The sequence below is a fragment of the Arachis ipaensis genome, chromosome B05 (genome assembly GCF_000816755.2).
Source record: "Arachis ipaensis cultivar K30076 chromosome B05, Araip1.1, whole genome shotgun sequence".
Taxonomy (NCBI): Eukaryota; Viridiplantae; Streptophyta; class Magnoliopsida; order Fabales; family Fabaceae; genus Arachis; species Arachis ipaensis.
In genome coordinates, this window is record NC_029789.2 from 127,183,509 (window position 1) to 127,206,291 (window position 22,783).

At 33.8% G+C, this 22,783-nt stretch overlaps 3 protein-coding genes across 4 annotated transcripts in view; 2 read left to right on the forward strand and 1 right to left on the reverse strand.

The window, feature by feature from the left end:
* Nucleotides 1-1,930, forward strand: part of LOC107644070 (pentatricopeptide repeat-containing protein At1g73400, mitochondrial) — a 14,664-nt gene extending 12,734 nt beyond the window's left edge. The window contains exons 11-12 of the transcript XR_002363557.1: nt 948-1,164; nt 1,357-1,930. The gene's annotated coding sequence lies outside the window, so the exon portion shown is untranslated. The remainder of the gene's footprint in view (nt 1-947; nt 1,165-1,356) is intronic.
* LOC107644073 (DNA polymerase epsilon subunit B) lies at nt 5,841-9,976 on the forward strand. Its single transcript, XM_016347859.2, has 13 exons — nt 5,841-6,115; nt 6,210-6,390; nt 6,880-7,033; nt 7,147-7,278; nt 7,431-7,508; nt 7,774-7,878; nt 7,988-8,068; nt 8,173-8,303; nt 8,445-8,539; nt 8,627-8,726; nt 8,852-8,966; nt 9,064-9,174; nt 9,336-9,976. Exons 1-13 carry the CDS (start codon nt 5,944-5,946, stop codon nt 9,474-9,476), a joined length of 1,596 nt encoding a protein of 531 aa, XP_016203345.1. The 5' UTR covers nt 5,841-5,943; the 3' UTR covers nt 9,477-9,976.
* On the reverse strand, nt 10,576-12,795 carry LOC107644074 (protein-S-isoprenylcysteine O-methyltransferase B). 2 transcript variants are annotated; one of them, XM_016347860.2, is made up of 2 exons: nt 12,544-12,795; nt 10,576-11,757 (listed from the first exon to the last, which is right to left on the reverse strand). In XM_016347860.2, exon 2 carries the CDS (start codon nt 11,638-11,640, stop codon nt 11,047-11,049), a length of 594 nt encoding a protein of 197 aa, XP_016203346.1. In that variant the 5' UTR covers nt 11,641-11,757; nt 12,544-12,795; the 3' UTR covers nt 10,576-11,046. The 2 variants fall into 2 exon arrangements, with proteins under 2 accessions (XP_016203346.1, XP_020980137.1); XM_021124478.1 differs by having other exon boundaries at nt 10,576-11,839; nt 12,544-12,784.

The window sequence follows — 22,783 nt, forward strand, 5'->3', positions numbered from 1 at the left end:
GTATATCTAAATTTATTTTAAGAATATATGTTAAGAATAAGATTGGACACGCTGACACGTGATGGTATTTAGGTGTCTAGGTGTGTCTGGAGAATAATTTTTTATTTTTTATTAAGATACGGTCGGACACAGCAGATACGCATGTCGGACGAATGTCGGTGAGTGTCGTGTCTGAAATGTGTCTGACACGTGGACACAACATCTCAGCAAAATGTCCGTGCTTCATAGCTCCAACATAATTTAAATTTTATAAAATTTATATCCTTTGAGAATTTGTGTGTGCAAATTGATTGAAGTTGGTATCATGCATGATTATGTTTGTGAAACATTAATCATAAATGAATGTAAATTCTCTCATTTATATTTTTTCTATTATTGAATAAAAATTATAAATAATTTGTTCATTAACTTTTTTTCGTCTATTTATTATTAAGAGTAAAAAAGGTGTAGGTTAAAAATATTTATCAGTTTAAACATTAATATAATAAAAAAATTGAGATAAACAATTTTTTTTTATACTAAATAAATTAATTCTTTCAATAAATATATGTATTAATGTTTTTGTATACAAACTATACATAAATATAATAAAGTAAATTAAGTAAAAGATTTGTGTGTAATGCGAACTACATATTAGAGGTCTAATAATATAACTAAATGTCATTTAGTTGGTATTCGTACATTATATGATTACAATATAAATTATTTTTATTAAAATTTTAATTTTTTTAATTGTATTACAATAATGGATGTCTCAATCATTTTGGTATCATGCTTGGTGACCATGTGGAACGCTAGCTCCTTTGGTTCTTTTTGTGCACATTTCTGATTTTCACTTGAAGTTAGAAGATGTCTGGCACCTTGGGTATTGGCGGTGAGATATTTTTTGCACAATGATTCCGGAAGAAGTTAAACTTGATTTGATGCTCTTTGATCCTATCAAGCAGGCAGGAGATAAAACAGGTTGGTTTTGGACAAACTCAAATACTCTCACCTACTCGACTAAAAGCGGGTATGAATGGCTATTGAAGAAGAAATTTGGCTGGAATGATAATGAAAATTGGCTTTGGCTTTGGCGCTTGAGAATACCGGAGAAGATAAAGTGTCTGCTCTGGCTTTGCCTCGACAACGGAGTTCCCACAGCTAGTTACCGATTTCAAAGAGGTATTTCTACTTCTGATTTTTGTCAGAGATGTTATCTTGCTCTAGAGGATATTAACCACTGCTTTAGGACTTGCCAAAAAGCTCGTCAGATTTGGATTAGCTTAAATTTGGGAATGACCGCTGAGGACTCTAATTTGGATTTTGTGTCTTGGATTTGTTCTAACCTCAACAAAAATGAGTTTCTCTTTGCAGCGGCCTTTTGGTGGATTTGGAGGGATAGGAACAATGATATCTTCCATCAAGATGATCCATGGAGTAAAGAGAAAATTGTTCACTTAGTTAAACATGCTGCTCGAGATTTCTCTAATGTTGTTATCAACCAAAAACATATTATTCCTTCTTCTTTGAAATATAACTGGGAACCACCTCCAATGAATGTTTGTAAAGTGAACTGCGATGCAAGCGTTTTTGAAAATGAGCAATTAGCTGGCTTTGGATGTATTATTAGAGACAGCATGAGAATTTGGATAAAAGGTTGTTCTGCCAATATACCTCTTTCTAGTGTTCTCTGTTGTGAGCTTCATGCTATTTGGAGAGGGCTTGTTATGGCTTGAGATTGCGCGTGCAAAGATGTCATATGTGAAACTGATAATCTTGATGCGTTTCTTCTTGTTTCGCGAGGCACAACCAGCATGATTAGGAATGTCTCTGATCTGCTTGACAAAATCAAAGAGATGCTCAGCGCAATTGGACAGCTACTTTAGTGCTCATCCAGCGAGAGCGGCTGATTTAATGGCTAAGACTGCTATTTTAAACAAGCAGGTGTATCTAGAGTGGTTACTGTCTCCTAATAATTTAGACATTATTATTAGAGAGGAGTACTACTCTTTTTCTTAGGTCTTTTTTCTTTATGTTTTGTTCAGTCACAAAAAAAAATATTACAATAATGGAGTATAATAATATTTATTTAAATATACAAACATAATAATTTTTATATTTAAGTAGAATTCACTAATATGGACTAAAAAAATAAAATTATTTTGTCTTCTTACATTGTACAATAAATTTTTAATTTTTCATACATAAAATATTTTTTAAATTAAAAATAACAACTATTATTATCAATAAATAAATATCAATAAATTTTTATAAAAGAATAATATTTGGTCCGGACGCAGCCCAAATTTTACACTAGTATATATATATATATATGATAAAAATGTAGTAGGTGGTTGGTTGCTCAACAAGTGGAGCTTCAAATGGTCGACAAGTGTTAGCTTTCACTGAGTGACACGTGGTGAAGCAATAAAAAATTGTTAAAATAATAATAAAAAATCAAAATTCCGTGAATAAGATAAGTATGGGGCGGGAATTTTAACCATAGGTGGATTTGAACAATTTTGTTGTATCCCTTTTGTTTTTTGGTTTTTCCCACAGTTTAGGTGGATTGTGAAGTGAATTTTGTGTTAAAAATTGATATGTGAAACTTTGTGTCATGGTGTTGTGCACTTTTTTCTTTGGTTCAAGGGAGGCTTACCCTTCAAAAGCAGTGCAAGGGAGTTATTCTGAGCATACTTTCGAGTATTGGTAAGTTGTAGAGCTTTATTCCTGTCTTCTACTTCTACTTCAGTAACAAAAAATGAAAGAGAGAGAAAAAAAAAAAAAACAGAGAAGGCTCTATTTTGAGCATTCTTTCTTGATTTACTACCATACCTATTATTCATTTGTTCACTTTTAAGTCTTTCATGTTTGATAAATATGTGATGCAATGATTTAGGACTTATTCTTATGAGAAAAAGGAGAAGTGAATGGATCCATGAAAAAAGCGGCTGAACATTTTATTGAAACAGCCAAAAATTAAACCCTAAGAATGGAGAAACTTTAAAATATCTGGGTCATTATTATAGCCCCATTTCCATTGATACTAACAGCGCCCTTAAGTGTTATCAATGAGCTGTTGCTCTCAATCATGGTGATTCTGAGGTGAGGTTAGTTGTTCCACATTTGTTCCTTTTTAGTGATACAAAAAGTAATAATTTAGCTTTTGAATTGTATAACAATGAGGGCATTTTGTAATTTTGTTTATGCTTTAGGAAGTACAGAGACATTTTGGACAGTTCTAAGAAAGTTTGGACATGATAATGATTTTAAACTCTGAGATAGCTTCCTTCCAGTTCCATCTTAGAAGGCTCTTGAGCAGGTCATATTTTCATTTTTTTTACTATCTTGAAGTTCTAATTTTTTTTTACGTGGTATTTTCATTTAATGATTTAATTGTTATTTGGTTCATACAATTCCATAACAAAAAATGTGTCTAATTGCTAAAGTAGAATAGTAAACGTTAGACATATAAATTGTACTAACGAATTTAGTTGTAAACTACGAATTTGAGCTACAGACATTACATATAGTGGAGGCAATGCACGATGAAGTAGCTTTGACAAATAGGTAGTCTTGCTTTTCATTAATTTTTTGTGATAGTGTGATAGTATTGTTATTTTAATTTTTTTTGTCCTCTGTTAGCAAAATCAAAATTTATCTTCTATTCTAATATAATTTCTTCTTATGGAGGCAACATGTCATCACTTTATGGTTAGTTGGTTGTTCTATTTCAATTTGTGCCGAACTAATAATCATAGACCTATAAATATAATTAAACTCATCTTTCTGTTTTTTTCTTTATTTTGTTTTGAGTTATTAACCCTTCATTCAGTTGACATTTTGTGGTCACAATATTATGATGATAATTTTTTTCATAAGCTTTATACGTCATTGAGAATGTGATATGTAGGTCTTCAGCATTTTGTTTCTTTTCTCTTTTGAAATTTAGCTGAAATGCAGATTATTGCTGTATAATTTACATGTCCACTATGTATTATATTCACATGATGTTTCCAATTATCCATGTAATTGAGTTTGTGGCAGTCAAATATGGTGGCTGCCCCAACTGAATATTGCTTTTGTCAAGCATTTGGACTTTTGTTAACTTTTTCTTTTCTCAAGTCCTCTAAGTTTTGTCATGCTTTTATATATGGAGTTCTTTTGACATTTGATTGGTTAATTTTTACTGCAGAAATCCAGTGACAATCTTGATAGTGTTCTCATGCCAATAGTACTGATAGATCAAGACTCGGATACTGAAGCAACAATTGTGCGCTCTTATTGACATGGTGACATGGCTCTTTGAACTTTATTTGTGCTCAAACTCTCAAACTTTGCAATCCATTTGAATGTATTAGTGTATTCTTAGTTAGATATTGTTGAAGTATGATAGCGTTGCTTTTTAGAGTTAGAGAAGATTTATTACTCCTCTTACTTTTGCTCTATTGTCAGTTTTTACATATCCCTCATGCCATGTCACTGTAAGTGAGAAGGTTGTGTTCAATGTAATTTTTTTCTCCTCCAAATCTTTATAAGTCAGTGATATTGCAATGTTTGATGGCTGAAATGAACAACTTGTTTGAGAAGTGATATTGTACACTCATATAAGAATAACAAGTTTCCTTTAGTTTTTCTTGTAATTTCTGATCAGTTCTAACTTCTAACCTTTAGTTTTTAAAGGTTCATTTAGTTCCTAAGAACTTAATTGAAAATGAAGTGAAACTATATGAGTGAGAGTAATTTAACCTTTTTTTAAAGTAACATTTGGTGCAGATATGTTTAAATTGTATTCAGAATCCTAATTATTACAGTTGGCGACTCTGAAGATTCATGTATAATGGTGTTTTGTTGGTCATGAACTGATAAAGAAAAATACTCCCTTTTAATGTTTTATGTATTCAATATACAGATACAATTTACAAAAGCCATTTGGGACAGTTGTTAACCATAATATGACGGTGTTGTAATGTTTTTTTTTTTTTAATTATTTGTCAGAATTAGTAGTGATAACTTTCTCAAGAGTCTTAATTTTGTCACTTTTACAAACTACTAGACAATCAGCCTTTTTGTTGGGATTTTACTATTAGAATGATTTATGATTTACAAATATCATTAACTTTTGGATAAAAAAAATGGTTATCACCACTAATAAGATGTTGAACTCTGTTCTATGTTCTATCTATTTCCCCCCTACAAAAGCTGTTTGATCTTGCCTAGTTTAAACTTAGTTGCATACTAGTATCGTTGGGCTAATCAAGTACTTGTCATTGTCAAGCAGACTTTAATTGAGCTTACATAACCTTGTTCAACTTTAAAAATAGTTAGGAAAACAAATCAAAATTTAGTTCACCAATCACCAAACATCTTTTGTAGTAGTTATTTAGTTACCAAGGTAATTTCCTTAATTATCACATATAATCAAAATATCTTTCTTCACCACTCATCTCCTAAATCACCATATGTAAAAGAATAAGTTGTTTAATGAAACAAGCGGATTTTTATTAAATAAACAAATTAAATTAAGTATTTACCATTATATGTAATTTAAATATTATTTATATTTTACATATTTTGTTTACATTACAAACAAAATAAATTTATAAAAAAAATTTGCACGTATTTGATTTGTCAACAAAATAAATAATGCAATATTGTGTTATTATTTTTAATTAATAATCTATGTGTAATGCATTTAGGTCTTTTTTTGGGAGGTGAGAGAGCAATAACCAGATGGGCCCAGGTCATTACTAGGGTTATGGGCAGTTCTACTCAATTACAGTACAGTTCCTATTATGGGCATTCTAGTAATTCTACTCACTCACAATTTTCCCGCCGTTTCTCCCAAATAATCAGAGGTTTTTCCCGCCGACCCGTCCCTACCAGCTACCAACAACACTCAGACTGTGTGACTGTGAGTGAGAAAGAAATCCAGAGAGAGAAACCTTGAGAGAGAGCGAGATGAGTGCTTCGACGAGGAAGAAGGTGCAGAGGAAGTGCAAGATCAGAGGGCGCGTCCTCAAAGTCGAAGCTCTTGACGAGATCCTCTCCTTCGTCTCTCGATTCGAAGGCCCCGATGAGGACGAAGCCATCGATCTCCTCCTCGACGAACTCGAACTCGAACTCGAATCTCGTAACCTCAGTTCCTCACTCTCCTTTCATTTAATATTTCTTCCAATTTCAATTGCAATATAGTTTTCTGAATTCTGATGGAAAAAAAATTGCAGAGAAATCCACTATAATCGAGAAAGAGCCGGTGCACCGTGTGGTGAGCCGGCTGTTGCAAGCTGATGCGGCTGTCGAGGAGAGCTCCGATCCATGCTCTGCCGGCGGTTCTGCCATTCGCGTCGTCGATGCGTTCCTGGTCCCCAAGTTCAGATACGACCCTATTAGAAAGCAGTTCTACGAGTAGGTTACTTTTTCTTCCTTTTATTTTGCCCTCTTTTCTTTATCCCTCAAAGTTTTCCCTTGTTTAATTTTCATTCTGGTGGTGAAGATTGAACAATGACTAGAAGTTCTGGCAAATGAAACAAAAGAATGTGTTTAATTGATGAAAAAAATACAGACAATTTTGGGTAAATTACCAAAATTGGAACTTCTGATAAAATATTTACAATGAAAAAAAAAAGGTCTCATTTTGTTTGCTATGTGTTTGTGCAATGAGCAAATTTTATCTGTCTTGCCTGGTTGTAGGCTTCATAGCGATGTTATTAAAAATAAGACGGAGCTCTATTAACATAGGAAGTTTCAGTGCACAAAAGCTGAGGAACTTTGCTATATTAGTGGAAATCTGTTGATGAGTTATAGTTTGAATATATATTATTTTAATGTTTGTTGTCCTGCACTTGGATTTGTTTATCATATGGTGCAAAAATAGGTTTGTGTTTTTCATTTCAGGCACACAGGCAGCTTGCCTATTCATGGTGACGCATCAGCAAAAGCGGCCTTGTATAGGGATAGGTTTTTGTTGTTGTTCCAGAGGCTCTCTCGAGATCAGAATTTTTCGAAACCTGCTTTTGAATCAGAATTTTCACATTTTGGGAGCTGTGAGGTATTGGCGGATGCTGCAACAAGCCTATGAACTTTTAATCTATTAGTTTGTTTGATATAATGCGGAGAATCCGAAGAAAATAATCGTGTAGTATGCTATGTTGTCTTTGTCAGATATCTCCTATCCAATCTCTGGTTGGACAAACGGGTAGAAAATGGGTAATGGGAGTAATATCTCAGCTGGAGGATGGACATTTTTATTTAGAAGATCTTACCGCTTCAGTTGAAATTAATTTGTCTAATGCTATATCCTTTTGACAATCATTACTTATTATTATTGCTATTGTGACTTTTGTTGATGGTGGTGGTGGTGATATATGCTATAAATCGTGCAAGCCACAACATGTATTTCTTATAGGCACGCATGTAATGTTATCAGTTTCTTTGACTATCAATACAAGATAACTACAGGATTCTTTTCTGAGAACACCATAGTTGTTGCTGAAGGCGAGATGCTGGCATCGGGAATATTTCAGGTTCTTCTTAGCATACTCTGCTCTATCTCAAAATCCGTTATCTTATGCACTTTTTTACACCTAAGTGAACACAGTTTTTTCTTAGGTGTAAATTGAATCATATAAAAGTTCTTTGTTCCTTCTATTAAGGGTTTATCTTATAAAGAAATTTAGCATGAAGAAATATTAAGGTTACCTGTGTCTTGCTTTTAAGTTTTAATCTTGCTGTTTAATCTGTTTTTATTTTTACTTGAGATGGTTTGATAATTGATGCATCTGTCTTCAGGTTTTAACGTGTGGATTTCCCCCACTGGAGGATAGGGATAAGTCACTTAGACAAATTGCAGGGCATGATTTTTTCGGTAGTGGTACTTTAACGAAAGAGGAAACTGTATCCTTACTGTCTCCTTTTTATTCGGTAGCATGTTAATTTTTATGAAATTTAAGTGTGTCTAGGAATGTACTCAAGTGAGATTTATTATCCTTTACTATTACAATAGATCAGACTGGCAGACATGGAGAAAAAAGCAGTCAATGATATGTTTGTTATTCTGTCTGATATTTGGCTAGACAATGAAGAGGTATTTTGAGTTGTCATTTTCTTTATTTTTTCTTCTCTTTTCTCTAGCTCCTTTATTTTCAAGCTAGATTGTTATAATCTTGATGCTGTTTCTCCGTAGAGAAGGCTATGGGAAAGCTGGAGACTGTGCTTGATGGTTTTGAGAGTGTGGAAGTTGTTCCTTCCTTATTTGTCTTCATGGGGAACTTCTCTTCTCATCCATGTAACCTTGCGTTTCATGCTTATTCAACCCTCAGGTGAGTTTCACTTAAGATGTTATTACTTCTCTCATGGATTCTGAAGTGATTTGTCGTTATCATTATAACAGCACTAATAAACACCATTGTTATTACTTATTGCTTTGAAAAGGACAATAATTGAAAAGCCTCTTTATGCAGGTCACAGTTTGGAAAGCTAGGGCAACTAATTGCTGCCCATCCACGGCTAACAGAGCACAGTAAATTCCTGTTTATTCCAGGTCCTGATGATGCAGGTAGTTGATTCTTGATAATCACTTGCAATTTCTATTTTTATTTTCTGCAATATTAGTGACAACACTTTCGGAAAATTTTTTTCCCAGGCCCTTCAACAGTTCTGCCTAGGCGTGCTCTACCGAAATATTTGACAGAGGAGCTCCAAAATCACATACCAAATGCCATATTCTCAAGCAACCCCTGCAGGTTAATGGTCAATTTGAATAGGATTGCATGGGACATCTTCAGCTGTATATTTATGTGCTTCTTAGTTGCTGTGACAGCTGATGTCTTTCTGATTGTTCTTACAACAAATAACTTTTTGGTTGCAGGGTCAAGTTCTATACTCAAGAAATTGTATTTTTCCGCCAGGATATGCTGTATAGAATGCGTCGATCATGTTTAATGCCACCTTCTATGGAAGAAACTGATGATCCTTTTCAGCATGTAAAATTTCCTTTTTGCGTGCGGTTTCTGTTATTAACATGTCAATTTTGGTTTTAAAAATCTGAGAAAATTCTAATGGAAATGGTTTAAATTTCAGCTTGTGGCTACCATGACCCATCAGTCTCATCTCTGTCCACTCCCTCTAACTGTACAACCGATCATCTGGAACTATGACCACTGCCTTTATCTTTATCCAACTCCGCACACGGTACTGCTTTTATTTTAATCATGTTATTATCCTCATAACGTGAATAATGGGAACGTAAATGAGAATTAAGCAATGGCATTGTTAAATGCCCTGGGCTAACCATGGTGGAGTGCAAGTAATCTGATGCTGGTTTTCATGCCGTGATCTATCTATCGTTGCAGATTGTCTTGGGAGACAGAAGTCAGCAGAAGGCATTCAAGTACACAGGAATCACTTGTTTCAACACTGGTTCCTTCTCAATTGACAGCACTTTCGTGGCATACCGGCCTTGCTCTCAGGAAGTTGAATTGTCAGCCTTGTAACAGGATAGTTCCTCTTGGTTTTGTCATTCTCTAACCATTCTTTAATCAGAGATCCAGGAGAGATGAGTGGTATCGGTGCATCGCTGTTCTTTCGTGCCACAGCTGTTAATGTATAATATAGCTTAATTACCTTGGCCAACCAGAGAAAATTGTTGTATAGTAGGAATGTTAGCCTAGTTGAGACAGTTTAATTTTATTTGGATAATTATTGTTAGTGCATACTACAGGAAATTTGCTCTTTAAATAGTTCTATAACATTAAATAATTGAGATATCAACCAAGGCTTCAAGATTCATCAAGGAGGAAACTTACTGGGGATAGGGATGGCCACCTTAACACATTCAACATGTTCAGCCCTGTTAATTGAGGTTTTGCTAGATAATGTAATAATTCGTATTTGTCTAGCCTGAAGCTGCCTGAAGCCTTATTTTTGTACCTTTTGATCCTAACCATCAAAGGGTTTAACTACAGATAATCTAAACCTCAATTACTGTTTTTCACCCTTCTCTCCAAATAAGTTTGTAACCAATAGGATGGTTTTCGCCTTGGATTTTAAAAATGGATTTGTAATGAACTCATATTTCTTTGTTCGTAAGAAAATATGTATGGTTTCTATGTACTTTTTTATTGCGTTTCCCTCGTATGGTTTGTAGGTATTTATTTAATAAATAATTCACAACTTTTTTTTAGGAAATAAGGATGTTTTAAGAAACGTGCAGTTGCTCCCGATAACCTTAAGCATGTTTATTGAGTTTTGATGGGAATACTAAGTTTACGGTTTAAGGGCCAGTTTGGTTAAACATCTTAAATAAGTTCTTTTAAAAAAAGAGCTTATAACATAAGAATTATAACTTTTAAATAAGTTATTTTGTGTTTAGAAAGTTATTATAGAAGTTTTTGTTTTAAAGTTGTGCATTAAATAGGAGTGATAAAATAGCTTTTGAAAATAGGAGAAGTCATATTTTTTAACTTCTTCAAAAGCTCTTAAATAACTTTTTGAAAAGTTAAAAGTTTATCTAAAAAATTGTACCAAACACTATTAATATAACTTTTTATAAGTCAAAAAGTTATATTTTAGCATTGTTCACACAAACTACAATGTTGTGACGTAATTTCTCTGATTTGTAAGCATTTTCCTTCAAGTTACAAATGAAAGTTTACATAAGTGCTAGGTTGAATCCAACTACATTGCCAATGGCAGAAACTTGTACACAAAAACGAAGATCCTAGTTAAATAGTAGCTAAATTTTATTGGTTTGAACATGCCTGAGCAATTGAGCATTATTTAATGCACCCGAGGAATGTATCCACTGGCAAAATTTGTAGGCTTGCTAGATGCCCATCGATCTCTGATCTAGACCATGAAACTAATCTTGGTCACCTAAGCCAACCTTATTTTCGGATGTTCCATACAAGCACAGCTGCATACAATGAAGGCATAGCCAATTAGACATGTGTTGAAAACAATATGAAGCATGGCTCAAATCTTCTCAATAGAAACAATTCAAACATTCTTGATTAGCATGGATCACTGAAGATATAGTTCAGCTCATCAAATTGGCTAGTCTTTTCAATTAATGAAGGGAACCCCAGACCCCACTTTTTTGGCATATTCCTTGTATTCACGTCCGAAAAACCGCCTCAGGAAATACTCTTCATAGGGTATTCGCTTAGCGAAAAAGCGCCAGACAACAACTGCAAATGCAACAACTGATATGGGGTTGCAAAGCATTATTTGAGTACCAACAGACCAAATGAAGAAACCGGAGTACCCTGGATGGCGCATAAATCCATATATACCGTGAGTAACCAGGCGGTGATCATCATGACGGTGAGTCCTTATAAGATGAGTAAAGGCATGCCCTGCTGTTAAAATAGCCAACTTCCTTATAACTTCCCCAATCACAACTATTGCCAGGCCCACATTACTAATAACCCAATATTCCTTTAACTCTGGAAAGAAAACAATCTCAAAAATGTATTCTGCCAATGAAAAGATCATTGCCAAAATATAGTGTGCACTAATTAGAAGGGAACTCAGGGTTACATTTGATCTCCCATGAATAACGATTGCTAGAATGAATTCAGAAGTGTGAAAGAAAAGTATTGCAAGGAACATCTGAGATAACTGTCTGCAAGCTGTGTAGCTGAAGATTTCTGTCATTTTTGCCAAATAAAGTGAACAAGTTTCTGCTGTTTTGCAGTGTGATTAGTTCTAATGTAATTTGCTATGCCACAGAAAGACTTTGCTGGTGAAAAATATCTGAGGTACAATTTGAACCTGAAAAAGATGCCGAGTAATGTAAAATTAGAGCTCGATATTGTATTATGTCACCAAGAATAAGCTTCAAGTAGTAGGACATCTGCAAAAGTATGGATACGGGGTATATCAAAAACAATTGAGCTTATTTCTCAAGCAAGCAAAAACTACACGGCTTGTTCATGCTAAGATAATCGGTTCCGATAAGTTGTTCAATGCAACATGCCATTAACTTTGTGGAGGGAAAAATACTTCAATTATCCATAGGTAGACAAGATAGATAAATTATAACTTTGTAAACAATTGAATAGTTGGTTTCCCATTGGATTGAAACGAAAACCAAAATTTCAACAAACCAATTTAGAAAAAAGAATCCATTTACTCTATTTCAAATTCTAGTGTTCTGGTCCATGAATTCAATATCCGTCCAAATTATATGATCAAACATATACTTTCAAAGTTTTATATACATATTGATATGCAAAAATAGAAATGTTAGAAGTTACCAATTAAACGGGACATGCATTGGGACATGAACAGAACAAGATAATCACCACAAAAATGAACAGAAGCAAACAATGCCTTTTCATTTCAACCCTTCACAAAATTTTATCAGTTCCCTTTACAAAAAGATAGATCCCAAGTCCCAACCCAAAGTAATAAAAAAAAAAACTCCAGAAAAATAATAAATACGCAAACTTATCTAACATCATAAAACAAAAGCATAAAAAAAAACTTTTGAAATGGTAAATGAACCATGCGGTAGAAAACAAAGAAGCGAAGATCACTGTCCAGAAATGAATTTACCTTGAAACGCAAATTCTTAGCGTCCAGCTCTCCACTTTCTCGAATTTCCAAGCGCGCCGTGGATTCCTATCAGGTAATAGAAAAAAATCGAAAGGACGAGGGCATCGAAATGAGAAAGGTGCGATTCGTTGTGAAAGGATTTGATTTGAAGAAAGACGCACAAAATGAGATTGAGATTGTGCGTCAAAAGAGGGATCAGAGTTGCAGTGTGACAACGAGAAGAATGAAAATGTGAAACCTATGTTTTTTTGGTTTGAATATTTGTTGAGGAAATTTTTGGATCATGAAGTGTTTCCCAAAAGTCTTAGGCCCAATATGCTGCGGCCCTCGGCCCAAATATGTTCTTGAAAAATAAATCCGATGGCTACCAAAAATACTGGGAAACGAATAAACCGTTTGAGTTCGTCTAACAGTTAGGTCACTAATCCATTTAAATATTGGGATTTAAATTTTACCTTGTAAGTACAGTTATTTATTGGCTAATAATAAACTTTTAAATGGAATTTCAGTCCGTCACGAATTATAAAAAACATTAGTTAATGACTATAGAAAACCGCATTGAAGATTCTAATTAGCCAAATTAAACCAAATTTGTATCACTTTATTATTGTTGCTGTTAGTGTTATTATTGTTGTTATTATTATTGTTTTAGGCCATTTGTAATTTAGTTCACTTTGTCTTGGTAAATTTATGAGCTAGGATATTGAAACTAAAAAGTATAAAATCTCTATATTTTGTACATATTTTTTTAATATCTTTTAATAAAATTTTTATTGAATTCTTGAAAAAATTGGGTGTAAAGAAAAAAAGATACTATCATTTATTTAACTATTATATCAGAAAATTAAATTGAAACAGAATGTTTTTTGTTTGATTTTTATCTTATTTTGGTTTTATTTTGTATCATGTCATTTTTTTAAGTGGCTCGAATATATATATATAGTAAGTATAGGTCCCTTAATAGTTACCACTTACAGCTACAGGACATAGAATGGAAATACAAATAACAAACACACTAAAAGGTTCCTTGGCTCCTTTAGTAGTTAATACAAACACGTTTAATTTTATTGGATGGCAATAGATAACAATAAATAGGGCCATTAAACAGCATTATTATCAGTTTTTAGTCAAAGATAGAGTGATTAATTTGGTGTTTGTGTGGGTCACAATGTGACAGGAATTAGGAAAAGGTCCCATTAGAAAAAAAAAGTAACTATATATAATATTTCTATTACTGCTGTACACTCTCATTTGTATTTTTAGCATAATTAAAAATTTGACGGCTACAACCATATGAGCCACAATAATAAGAAAATGCCACATCAAAAATTCAAAATAATGGTGAACTCATGAGTAACATTCCTTCATTTGCGCTTTGCCCTCCAACGCGGCATTTACACATAAGAGTTCAATTTCAAATTCCTAACTTGGAAAATTATATGTTTGTAGAATTGAGTGGAATAATAATATCTTAGTGATTATTGTACCACTAGTATCACAAATACTAGTCAATTAGTCATTGAGTGATGTAGAAGATTGTATAATCTTTTTTCAGAATGGTCATCTTAGATGGAGTTGTTACAAAGGAATATAAGGCTTTCATGTGTCCAAATCAATATATATGTGACAAAAATGTTGCAATTGCAATCATCCTAGGGAGACTAATTAATCATCTAGGGGATCATTACATCGCTACAACACTTAAGTCGAAAGTTATGGGTCATATTGGAAGTTTATTAATTATGATCCACATGCTATTGACAAATAAATTATTTCACTACTTTCATAACAAAAAGATTTTTTGTTAAGTGCATTATCCATTATCCATATGGAAGCTTGTGATCAAAAATATATTAAAAAATTAAAAATACTATTTATACACCAAAATAGAAAGAGCAAAAAAAAAAAGTAATAAAAACTCAAAAAAACAAAATAATAACTTGTAATTCAAGTAATGATGAACAAGAGCTCTTTCTAACTCTGTGATTGAATGTGAATGATCTTACTAGCTGTTGATCACTCATCTAACACCAAGGTATAGTTGCTTTGTGTAATACCCCACCACATGTAATTTTATGCTTAAGTTCGTAAATAAGAGGTGGTGAAATATTACGACCTCTAATAGTAAAAATGCGTACATAGATATATATGAAAAGAAATCTAACTAAGAATCTTAAAAAAAAAGTTAAGCAAAACAGAACTCGAAAGATGCATCACACTCAAAACCGTTAAGCATAGAAGAAGTAGGCAACAACGCACAGAAAAGATAATATACATGTGAATATAGAGTTCCAAAGAAACATATAGCTAACTCCAGACACGACTTACGAAACAAAGACAAGCCAGAGTATATATATATATATATATATAACCTCAAATAAACCCAAAACATAAGTGCAGATCTTGATTCTCCAAAGTCAACCTCTAAATATAAATTTATACAAAGGTAGAGAGTCCTACATATATAAATATATATACAAGATACAAAACATAATGTCCCAAAGTAGATATTCGCTTCAACAGAGTCTCCAGCACGCTCAACGAGATATCTTACGTCCTGCATCTGAAAAATAGTAGAATATGTATGGAATAAGAACTGAGGATTCTCAATATAGTAAAGGTGTTCGTATAGATAATAAATAATATCTCGAAAAACCAGAGGTATTCTAAAACTCTAATAATCCATACTCATATCCTAAAGTTTCCACTAAAGCAGAAATATGGTGACTTTGTCGATGATTCCTAATCTAACTCTTCGTTTTCGGTTCTCTGCAAACTTCCAATTCACCAAGTGAAACAACCCTCAGCGCCTTCTTCTCTCGCCAAAGGAATCTCTCAAAAACAAACACAAGCAAGACAGACAAGAAAAGCACAAATATGGAGACAGATACAACAATTAGGTCAAGAAGCAGTTAATTACAGTTAAGCAAATAGGCAATCCAAAACAAATGCATACTCAAACAAAACATACAAGTGCATATGATGCATGTTTGCCCTATGGCTGATGAGCCTCATCTGTTGGTTATACAGCCAAGTCCGATATTTCCGGTAGCAAACCCTGGACAAAAACACTACAATACGGAGTAAGTGGGACGAAACTGTAACCCTTGCATCTTAGCTGCGTAACCCATAGCAAGGGGAATAACCTCACCCTTACCTCTTACCCAGGTGGTGTTATAATTCTCAACCCGGAAAAAGAGTGACAAAACTCAACCCTTTCATCTTACCCGGTGTCTCAAACCTTTACCCGGAGCAAGTGGATAATGCCACTGCATCTTACCCGGTATCTCAACATATAACCGGAGAGAGTGCACAATGCCACTGCATCTTATCCGGTGATATATCTCAAGCGAATTCAATTTCAATATCAAGTTCATCCTCCATCTTACTCCACTTCATTGATAGTATTAATTATCATTAATCATTATCTTCTCTCAATATCATAATCATACCCATCATCCCTCAATTCATCATCCATCATCATCATTCCTCTTATTACCCTTAATACATCTCTCCTCAACCTCAAACTAACTTCCTCAATAGATTTGTTCTCATTCCGAAACCTAAAAACTAGCTATCGGACCTTAAACAGAAATTACAGAAGTTTAAAAAGTTAGAGGAATTATCAAAAACACAAAAATTTCATTTCAGCCAAAACAGGGTGTCGCGTATGCGAGCTACTTTCACGTACGCGAGCATGTCAAAAAGCCCAAAGTCACGTATGCATAGAACCTTCCGCGTGCGCATGCATGACAAAACTTTAAAAAGCTTATAAGTCCAAAAAATTAAATTTTCACACCAAACTTCAAACACACGTAACTTGTTCGTTAAAAATCATTTTTAGTTCGTTCTTTAAACGTTACAAACTTCACGGACCAAACTTTTATTCAAAATAAGTTTTACAAGATTTTGAGATTCGAAGACCAAGTTATGACCCGTCGAAGTTGGTCAAAAATTCAATTTTTACCAAAAATTCAAATCTTCTAGTTTTTCAAAATTCTCAATCCAAAACCAACCAAACACAACCAAATCAATACCAAATACTCCTACACACTATCACATATTCTTTATTCACTTCACAATCACTTCAACACCTAAATTTATCAATTCATTCAAACAATTTTTACACATAATTCTACCAATTTCACCAATCAATATCAACATCACATTTATACATATTTAATCCACAACCAAAACAAATTCTACTTCATTCTTCATATTCATTATCAATATTCAATATCCAATATATCATCAACTTAATTTCACAATTTTACCACCACTTAAATCATACATTCATATGCATATATTCACTTACTAACCACATCAATCAACCAATTCACATGATTCAAACTTATCCTAAGGCAACTAGCCTAAGTTTTTACGCAACATTGTATATTAACTATAAGAAACTGAAATTATACATTGGCTAATTTTTCCAAGTTCAAAACACCTCAAAATCTCCTCTTCACAAGTTCCAAGCCAACCCAACAAGTTTTCAGCCACTAGAGTTCTAATTCAAGCACCTCACTTCACCAATTTGACATCAATTAACATAAATTCAACCTAATTCCATACAAAATTGAAGAGTTCATTGGAGATAAGAGTTTTTCACCTTTACCCAATGAGTAATTGGATGAAACCCAACTATATCTCACACTAGAGTACCCATATACCATCAAAATTAAACAATTCCTCAATTCTCAAAACCAAAATCACAAAAATGAAGAGAGGTAAGGGTTGGGTAAGAAATTTTGAATTTTTTACCACTTTGTTTGGATGGATTTAAAGAGTTTGGCAAGACAGTCACGTGACCGCAAACGGTACAGCGATCGGAGCTCCGGATTGAGAGATATGAGTGATTGAAGATTGAATGGGACTGGGAGTTAGGTTTTGTTCCCCTTCCCTTTTTTCAGCGTGAATGCCACAATTGAAGGGAAGGTGTGGCTGAGTTAATGTTATATATATTGGGTCATATATAACATTAATCTGTAACTACTTTATCTCCCTTTGAGTTATCCTCTGTTTTAATACCTCCCTCAAGCTCAAGTTGGATTTAAGAACAATTTTGAGCTTGAGTTTGACACTTAAAAGTTGCTGATGAAAGGGCTTTAGTTAAGATATCAGTCATTTGTTCTACTCCAGGAATATGAACTACATGAAGAGTCTTGTTCCGAACCTTCTCCCTCACTACTTTAATGTCCAATTGGAAGTGCTTGATTTTATTAGGGGTAAGTATTGTTTTGGTCCCTAATGTTTAGGGTCGGAATCAAATTCATCTTCAACGTTATTTTGGATTTAAAATCGTCCCCAACATTTTAAAATGGTATTAAAATCGTCCTTTTTAATAAAATTTTTTTTAAATGACAAAAATGCCCATTTTTCACCAGTTCACTACTCCTTCTCCTCCTCCTCTTCTTCTTCTTCTTCTTCTTCTTCTTTAACAAAATTCAAACTACACAATCTTCTTCTTCCATTAACAAAATTTAAAATTACAAATTCTTAAATACAATTAACAAAACTCAAGATTGTGATGAACAAAAACAAGAAAAAAAATTAGAAAATTAGAGATTGTGATGAACAACATCAAATTCTCAAATCCAACAACAACATATTCAGATTTAAAAACAAAAACAAAAAGAATGAAAAACACAACAACATCCAGAAGCAATTCAGAAACAACAGAACAAAAACAAGAACAAAAATTATTCTTCAAATCCAACAACAACAACAACAACAACAACAACAACAAATTCAGATAAAAAAAACAGAAAATTAAAAAAACAACAGCAATCTAAAAACAAGAACATAACAAAAACAAGAAGAAAGATTAGAGAAGGTGGTTGCAGTAGCAGCAGCGACGTAGGGAGGGGAGCAGCTCGGGACGACCTCCTTTAGCCTCGACGGAAACCACTGCACAATTTGTGATGAATTTGAAAATTAGGGATTGTGATGAATAAGAACATGAATTAGGAACTTGAATCTTAACTTACTTGTGATGGCAGTGACGGTGGAGCTACGTGGTGGTGGTGGTAGTGAATCTGAATAGCAGAGAGTAGGGAGGGAAGGGGAAGGGAGGTGCGGCGATGATGCTGGAAACGCGAGGAACACGGCAACCACCACCACCACCTCCCTGACGACGACGAGGAACAAGAGGCGAGGGTGAGGGCCAGGTGCGGTGAGACAAGGCAAGGCGAGGGCGAGGTGCGGTGAAGCAAGGGCGAGGGGGAAGGCGAGGCACGGCAAGGCGAGGTCGAGGGGGAGGGTGTTGGCAACCCCAACGACGACGGCGAGACTTTCTTCTCTCCTTATATCTCTCTGAGTCTCTGCTCTGAGTTTCTGCTTCTCTCTTCTCTGGATGTGAGTGAGAAGAAGTGAAGAACAAAGAAGAGCCTTGCTTCTCTCTCTCTGTCTTGTGATATACCCAAGGATAAAATCGTCGAAAAGGACGATTTTAATATCAAATAAAACGTTGGAGATGATTTTAAATCCAAAATAACGATGAGGAAGAATTTGATTCTGATCCTAAACGTTAGGGACCAAAACAATGCTTACCTCATTTTATCATGAAGAACTGGATTTGTAGTTAGTAGAACTGTGCTCATATTATCACAAAAATGATTGGAGTAGTTGTGGCCAAATCAATCTTTAACTCATTCAACAGATTCTTCACCCAAGTAATTTATATTTTACATGCATCTAAATTATGAAATTCTACTTTTGTAGATGACCTGAAGATGGTTGCTTCCTTCCTACAAAACCAAAGAGATTAAGTTAATTCTTAGGAAGACACAATATCTAGAAACTGACATTCGATCCTCCAAAGTCTGTAACCCAGTTCGAATATGCAAAACCATACAATCTTGTGTCTAAGCATGCATAACCAATCCATGATCTTTTGTTCTTTGTAAATATCTTAAGATTCCTTTTACAAATTTTTAGTGAGCCAGCAAAAAATTACGTATGAACTGGCCCACTTTTTGAACTGCAAAACTCAAATCTAGTCTAGTGATTATTACATATCGAAGTGTATCAACCATTAAACTAAACAACTTTACATTTTTAATTTTTCTGAACCAGAAGATAAAAATTGTAGAGAAGATATCATGGGAGTAGGCATTGTACTTGTTTCTGTCATACCTAACTTAGAAAGATTTTCTATGTATTGTCTGAGAAAGGTGTAATTGGCCAATTTTAGACCTGTGAACTTCAATTCCAAGAAAATTTGATAATATTCCAAGGTCTTTTAGAATTAAAATTCTATGCAGTTTTTGAATCATGATGTTAATTTCATGAGAAAGTATAGGAAGCCAATTAAACCATCATCCAACTTGAACAGCTTATTAAAAATAAAATTTTGAATTATTAAAAAATAAAATTTTAAATAATTAGGATTAGCGCCACCAAATTAGGGTTAGTGAAACATAACCCTCCACTGACTGTCATCGCATAATCGCTTCGTCAACATGAAGCCCCCTTTGATTGCGTAGCTGGTACCTTGTCTTCAACCATCCATCGCGTTACTGCGCCTTCCGCCACTACTCTTTTGTGCGTCGTGCTGGGCCCACCTGCATCGAAAAAAGAAATATCACAAGTTTAACAAAAGACACCCCATGTTTAACAAAATAAATCCCAATTTTAACAAAAAAAACATCCCACAGTTAAACATCCCAAGTCTAATAAAAGAAACATCCATATTTAACAAAAAATATCCCATAGTTACCTTCTTTGGGCATCCATTGCAATCTGCGGCGAGAGAATTTTTTGTCCACCTTTCATGGCAAACAAAATGCGTGGGTAGGGCCGGGTGTGGGATGGACGACGGCGTGATTGGGTGTGGCGCAATGGGTGCTATACGGAGATCCCTTCGTGGCGTTGTTGACGTCGTCTTCGGCAGCTCTTGCTGAGATGGACGATGCCGGTTCGACGGCGGAGTTGGGTGTCGCGATGGTGCGAAGGAGGATCGGTTGGTTCCCTTCGTGGGGTGGCGTCATGGTCGGCACGAGAAGACTAGGGTCGTTGCTGCAACGAGTGAATGACTGGCATCGATTGTGGGAGTGGCGTGACAACATAACTGGAGCAGGAGAGGAAGATGGCATGGTGAATGGTATGAGTGGGAGGAAAAGGTGGAGTGTGCAGTTGGTTTTTTTATTTTTACAGTGAATAATAGTGAAAAATTAAGATAGAGTTAAGATTAGATAATGTTGTGGAGTGTTTTTTTTTTTTTTTTTTTGTGTTATTAGACTTTTTTATTGGAGCATACATTGTAATTGACAGAATTAACTGGTAGCCTAGTTAGTTATTTAACAAAATTGTAATTTTATTGGGATCATTACCTGTCATAATAATATATCAACACAACAAAGAATATACAACACATAATTGGGATCATGTTTAACAAAAAGGAAAGTATCTGAGTTAGTGTTATTAAAATCAAAAGCATGTAAAGTACTATTTAATTAGTTTCAAGAATCATTCTCTAGGGTCCAGTTTGAGGCCATAAAGGAATTTATTTAATTTGCAAACAAGAGTTTGAGGTTCTTTAACAAAACTAATAGGTTGATTCATGTAAATGATTTTATATAAGTTCTCATTTAAAAAGACATTATTAAAATCTAGTTGCCTTATGACCCAATTTTAGATAAAGTTATATATTAAGAATGATTCGAGTGGTTGTAAATTTAATCACAGGTGAAAACACTTGTTCAAAATTAAAACTTAGATTGGTGGAAGTTTTGCGCCATCAATCTAACTTTATATTTTTGAATCTGACCATCAAATAATCTTTTGATAGTAAAAATTCATTTGCAAGTTATAATTTTTGCATTTTGAGGCTTTGTTACAAGAGTAGGTCTTAGTTCTAGTTAGAACATTGAATTCTTCTGACATGATCTCTTTCCAATGAGAAAGGGCTAAGGCAACATCAACAGTTTTGGAAATTTGTTCTTCTTCTTGTTGGTTAACAACATTAGTAGTAAAAATTTGTAAGAAAAATGTTATAGTTAACATTTTTTATTAATATTAGCCAATACTCTGGACTAATACTTTATTATTAAATTATTAAATTATTAAATTATTAAAATAGGATCTATAATTTAGAATTTAAAATGTAGAATTAAAATTTAGAATATTGACCAAATATTATATAAAATTGATCATTTTATTAGTTATGTAATATTGTTCATTGAATAATTGGTCATATCTTGAATAATATACCAAATTTTTATTTTCTAAAATTACATGCAAAAAGTTGGTTAGCTTCAGTATCTTCACACGTAACTTTGAGTAATAATCTAATTTCTTGTGATGTATGAGAAATTTATTGAAGGTGTAATATTCCATCAAGTGTCAAGTGACCTAATGAACATGTAAACCTGATGCCCTATAAGTACAATTACATCTATGTCCTGTACCTAATGCCCATAAGCTTATGATGAGTTGCACTTGCACTCAAAGTAAAGCATACAATATCAATTGTATATTTGTATTCACCTACGCATATAGTGATTAATTAATAAGTCTGAATATATATATATATATATATAGGCCATCAGACATTGCAGGATCAAGTAACCTCAAAATTGGAATAATTTGAAACCAAGGAGGGGTTTAAAGTAAGATAAGAGGGTGTACCATTATTATTTTGGGGTGGAGGGGTCATGATCATAAAATAGTGATTTCCATGGAACATTAATTTTTGGTATGTGTGTGGGTGGGAGGGGGAGGGGGAGTTAGTTTTCAACAGATTATACATAAGTTGACTGGTGGATATTATTACTTACCAAAAAAGAAACCCTTCCAATTACTGGTGAGTGGTGACTGTATCAATCATATATAACATCTGAATCAAGCTCAGGAAAACAATAACTTAGAAAGTTAGTGCTTTTTTTTTCCCTGTTCACTTAACTTAATCCGGTAAAAAAAAAAAAAGCTTATTTAACTTGTATTAGAGTAGAGATATTATATCAAACATTTAAGGACAGTAAAAAGAATAAATCTCTACATGTGTACGATAATTTAAATGTTAAAAATATTTAATTTCTACTGATAAAAACTTTTAATTATTCAAAACTAATAAGAACTTCTCCAGCCAATGAGTTATAGTTCAAATGGCATAGTCTCTCATACTCAATTAAGAGGTTGCGGGTTCGAGTCTCCTATCTTTGGTAAAAAAAAAAAGAAGAACTTCTCCAAAGCTAAGTGTATAAATAAATATTATTGTGTCAAATTCTTAAGTAGTTGA

What these genes read in the sequence shown, in the direction of transcription:
- LOC107644074 (XM_016347860.2), bottom strand. Translation starts at nt 11,640, where the DNA reads ATGACAGAAATCTTCAGCTACACAGCTTGCAGACAGTTATCTCAGATG.
- LOC107644073 (XM_016347859.2), top strand. Translation starts at nt 5,944, where the DNA reads ATGAGTGCTTCGACGAGGAAGAAGGTGCAGAGGAAGTGCAAGATCAGA. An exon ending in TTTGGCTAGACAATGAAGAG is followed by an intron (nt 8,069 to 8,172) that starts GTATTTTGAGTT and finishes TCCGTAGAGAAG; the next exon opens with GCTATGGGAAAGCTGGAGAC. An exon ending in TCCAGGTCCTGATGATGCAG is followed by an intron (nt 8,540 to 8,626) that starts GTAGTTGATTCT and finishes TTTTTTTCCCAG; the next exon opens with GCCCTTCAACAGTTCTGCCT.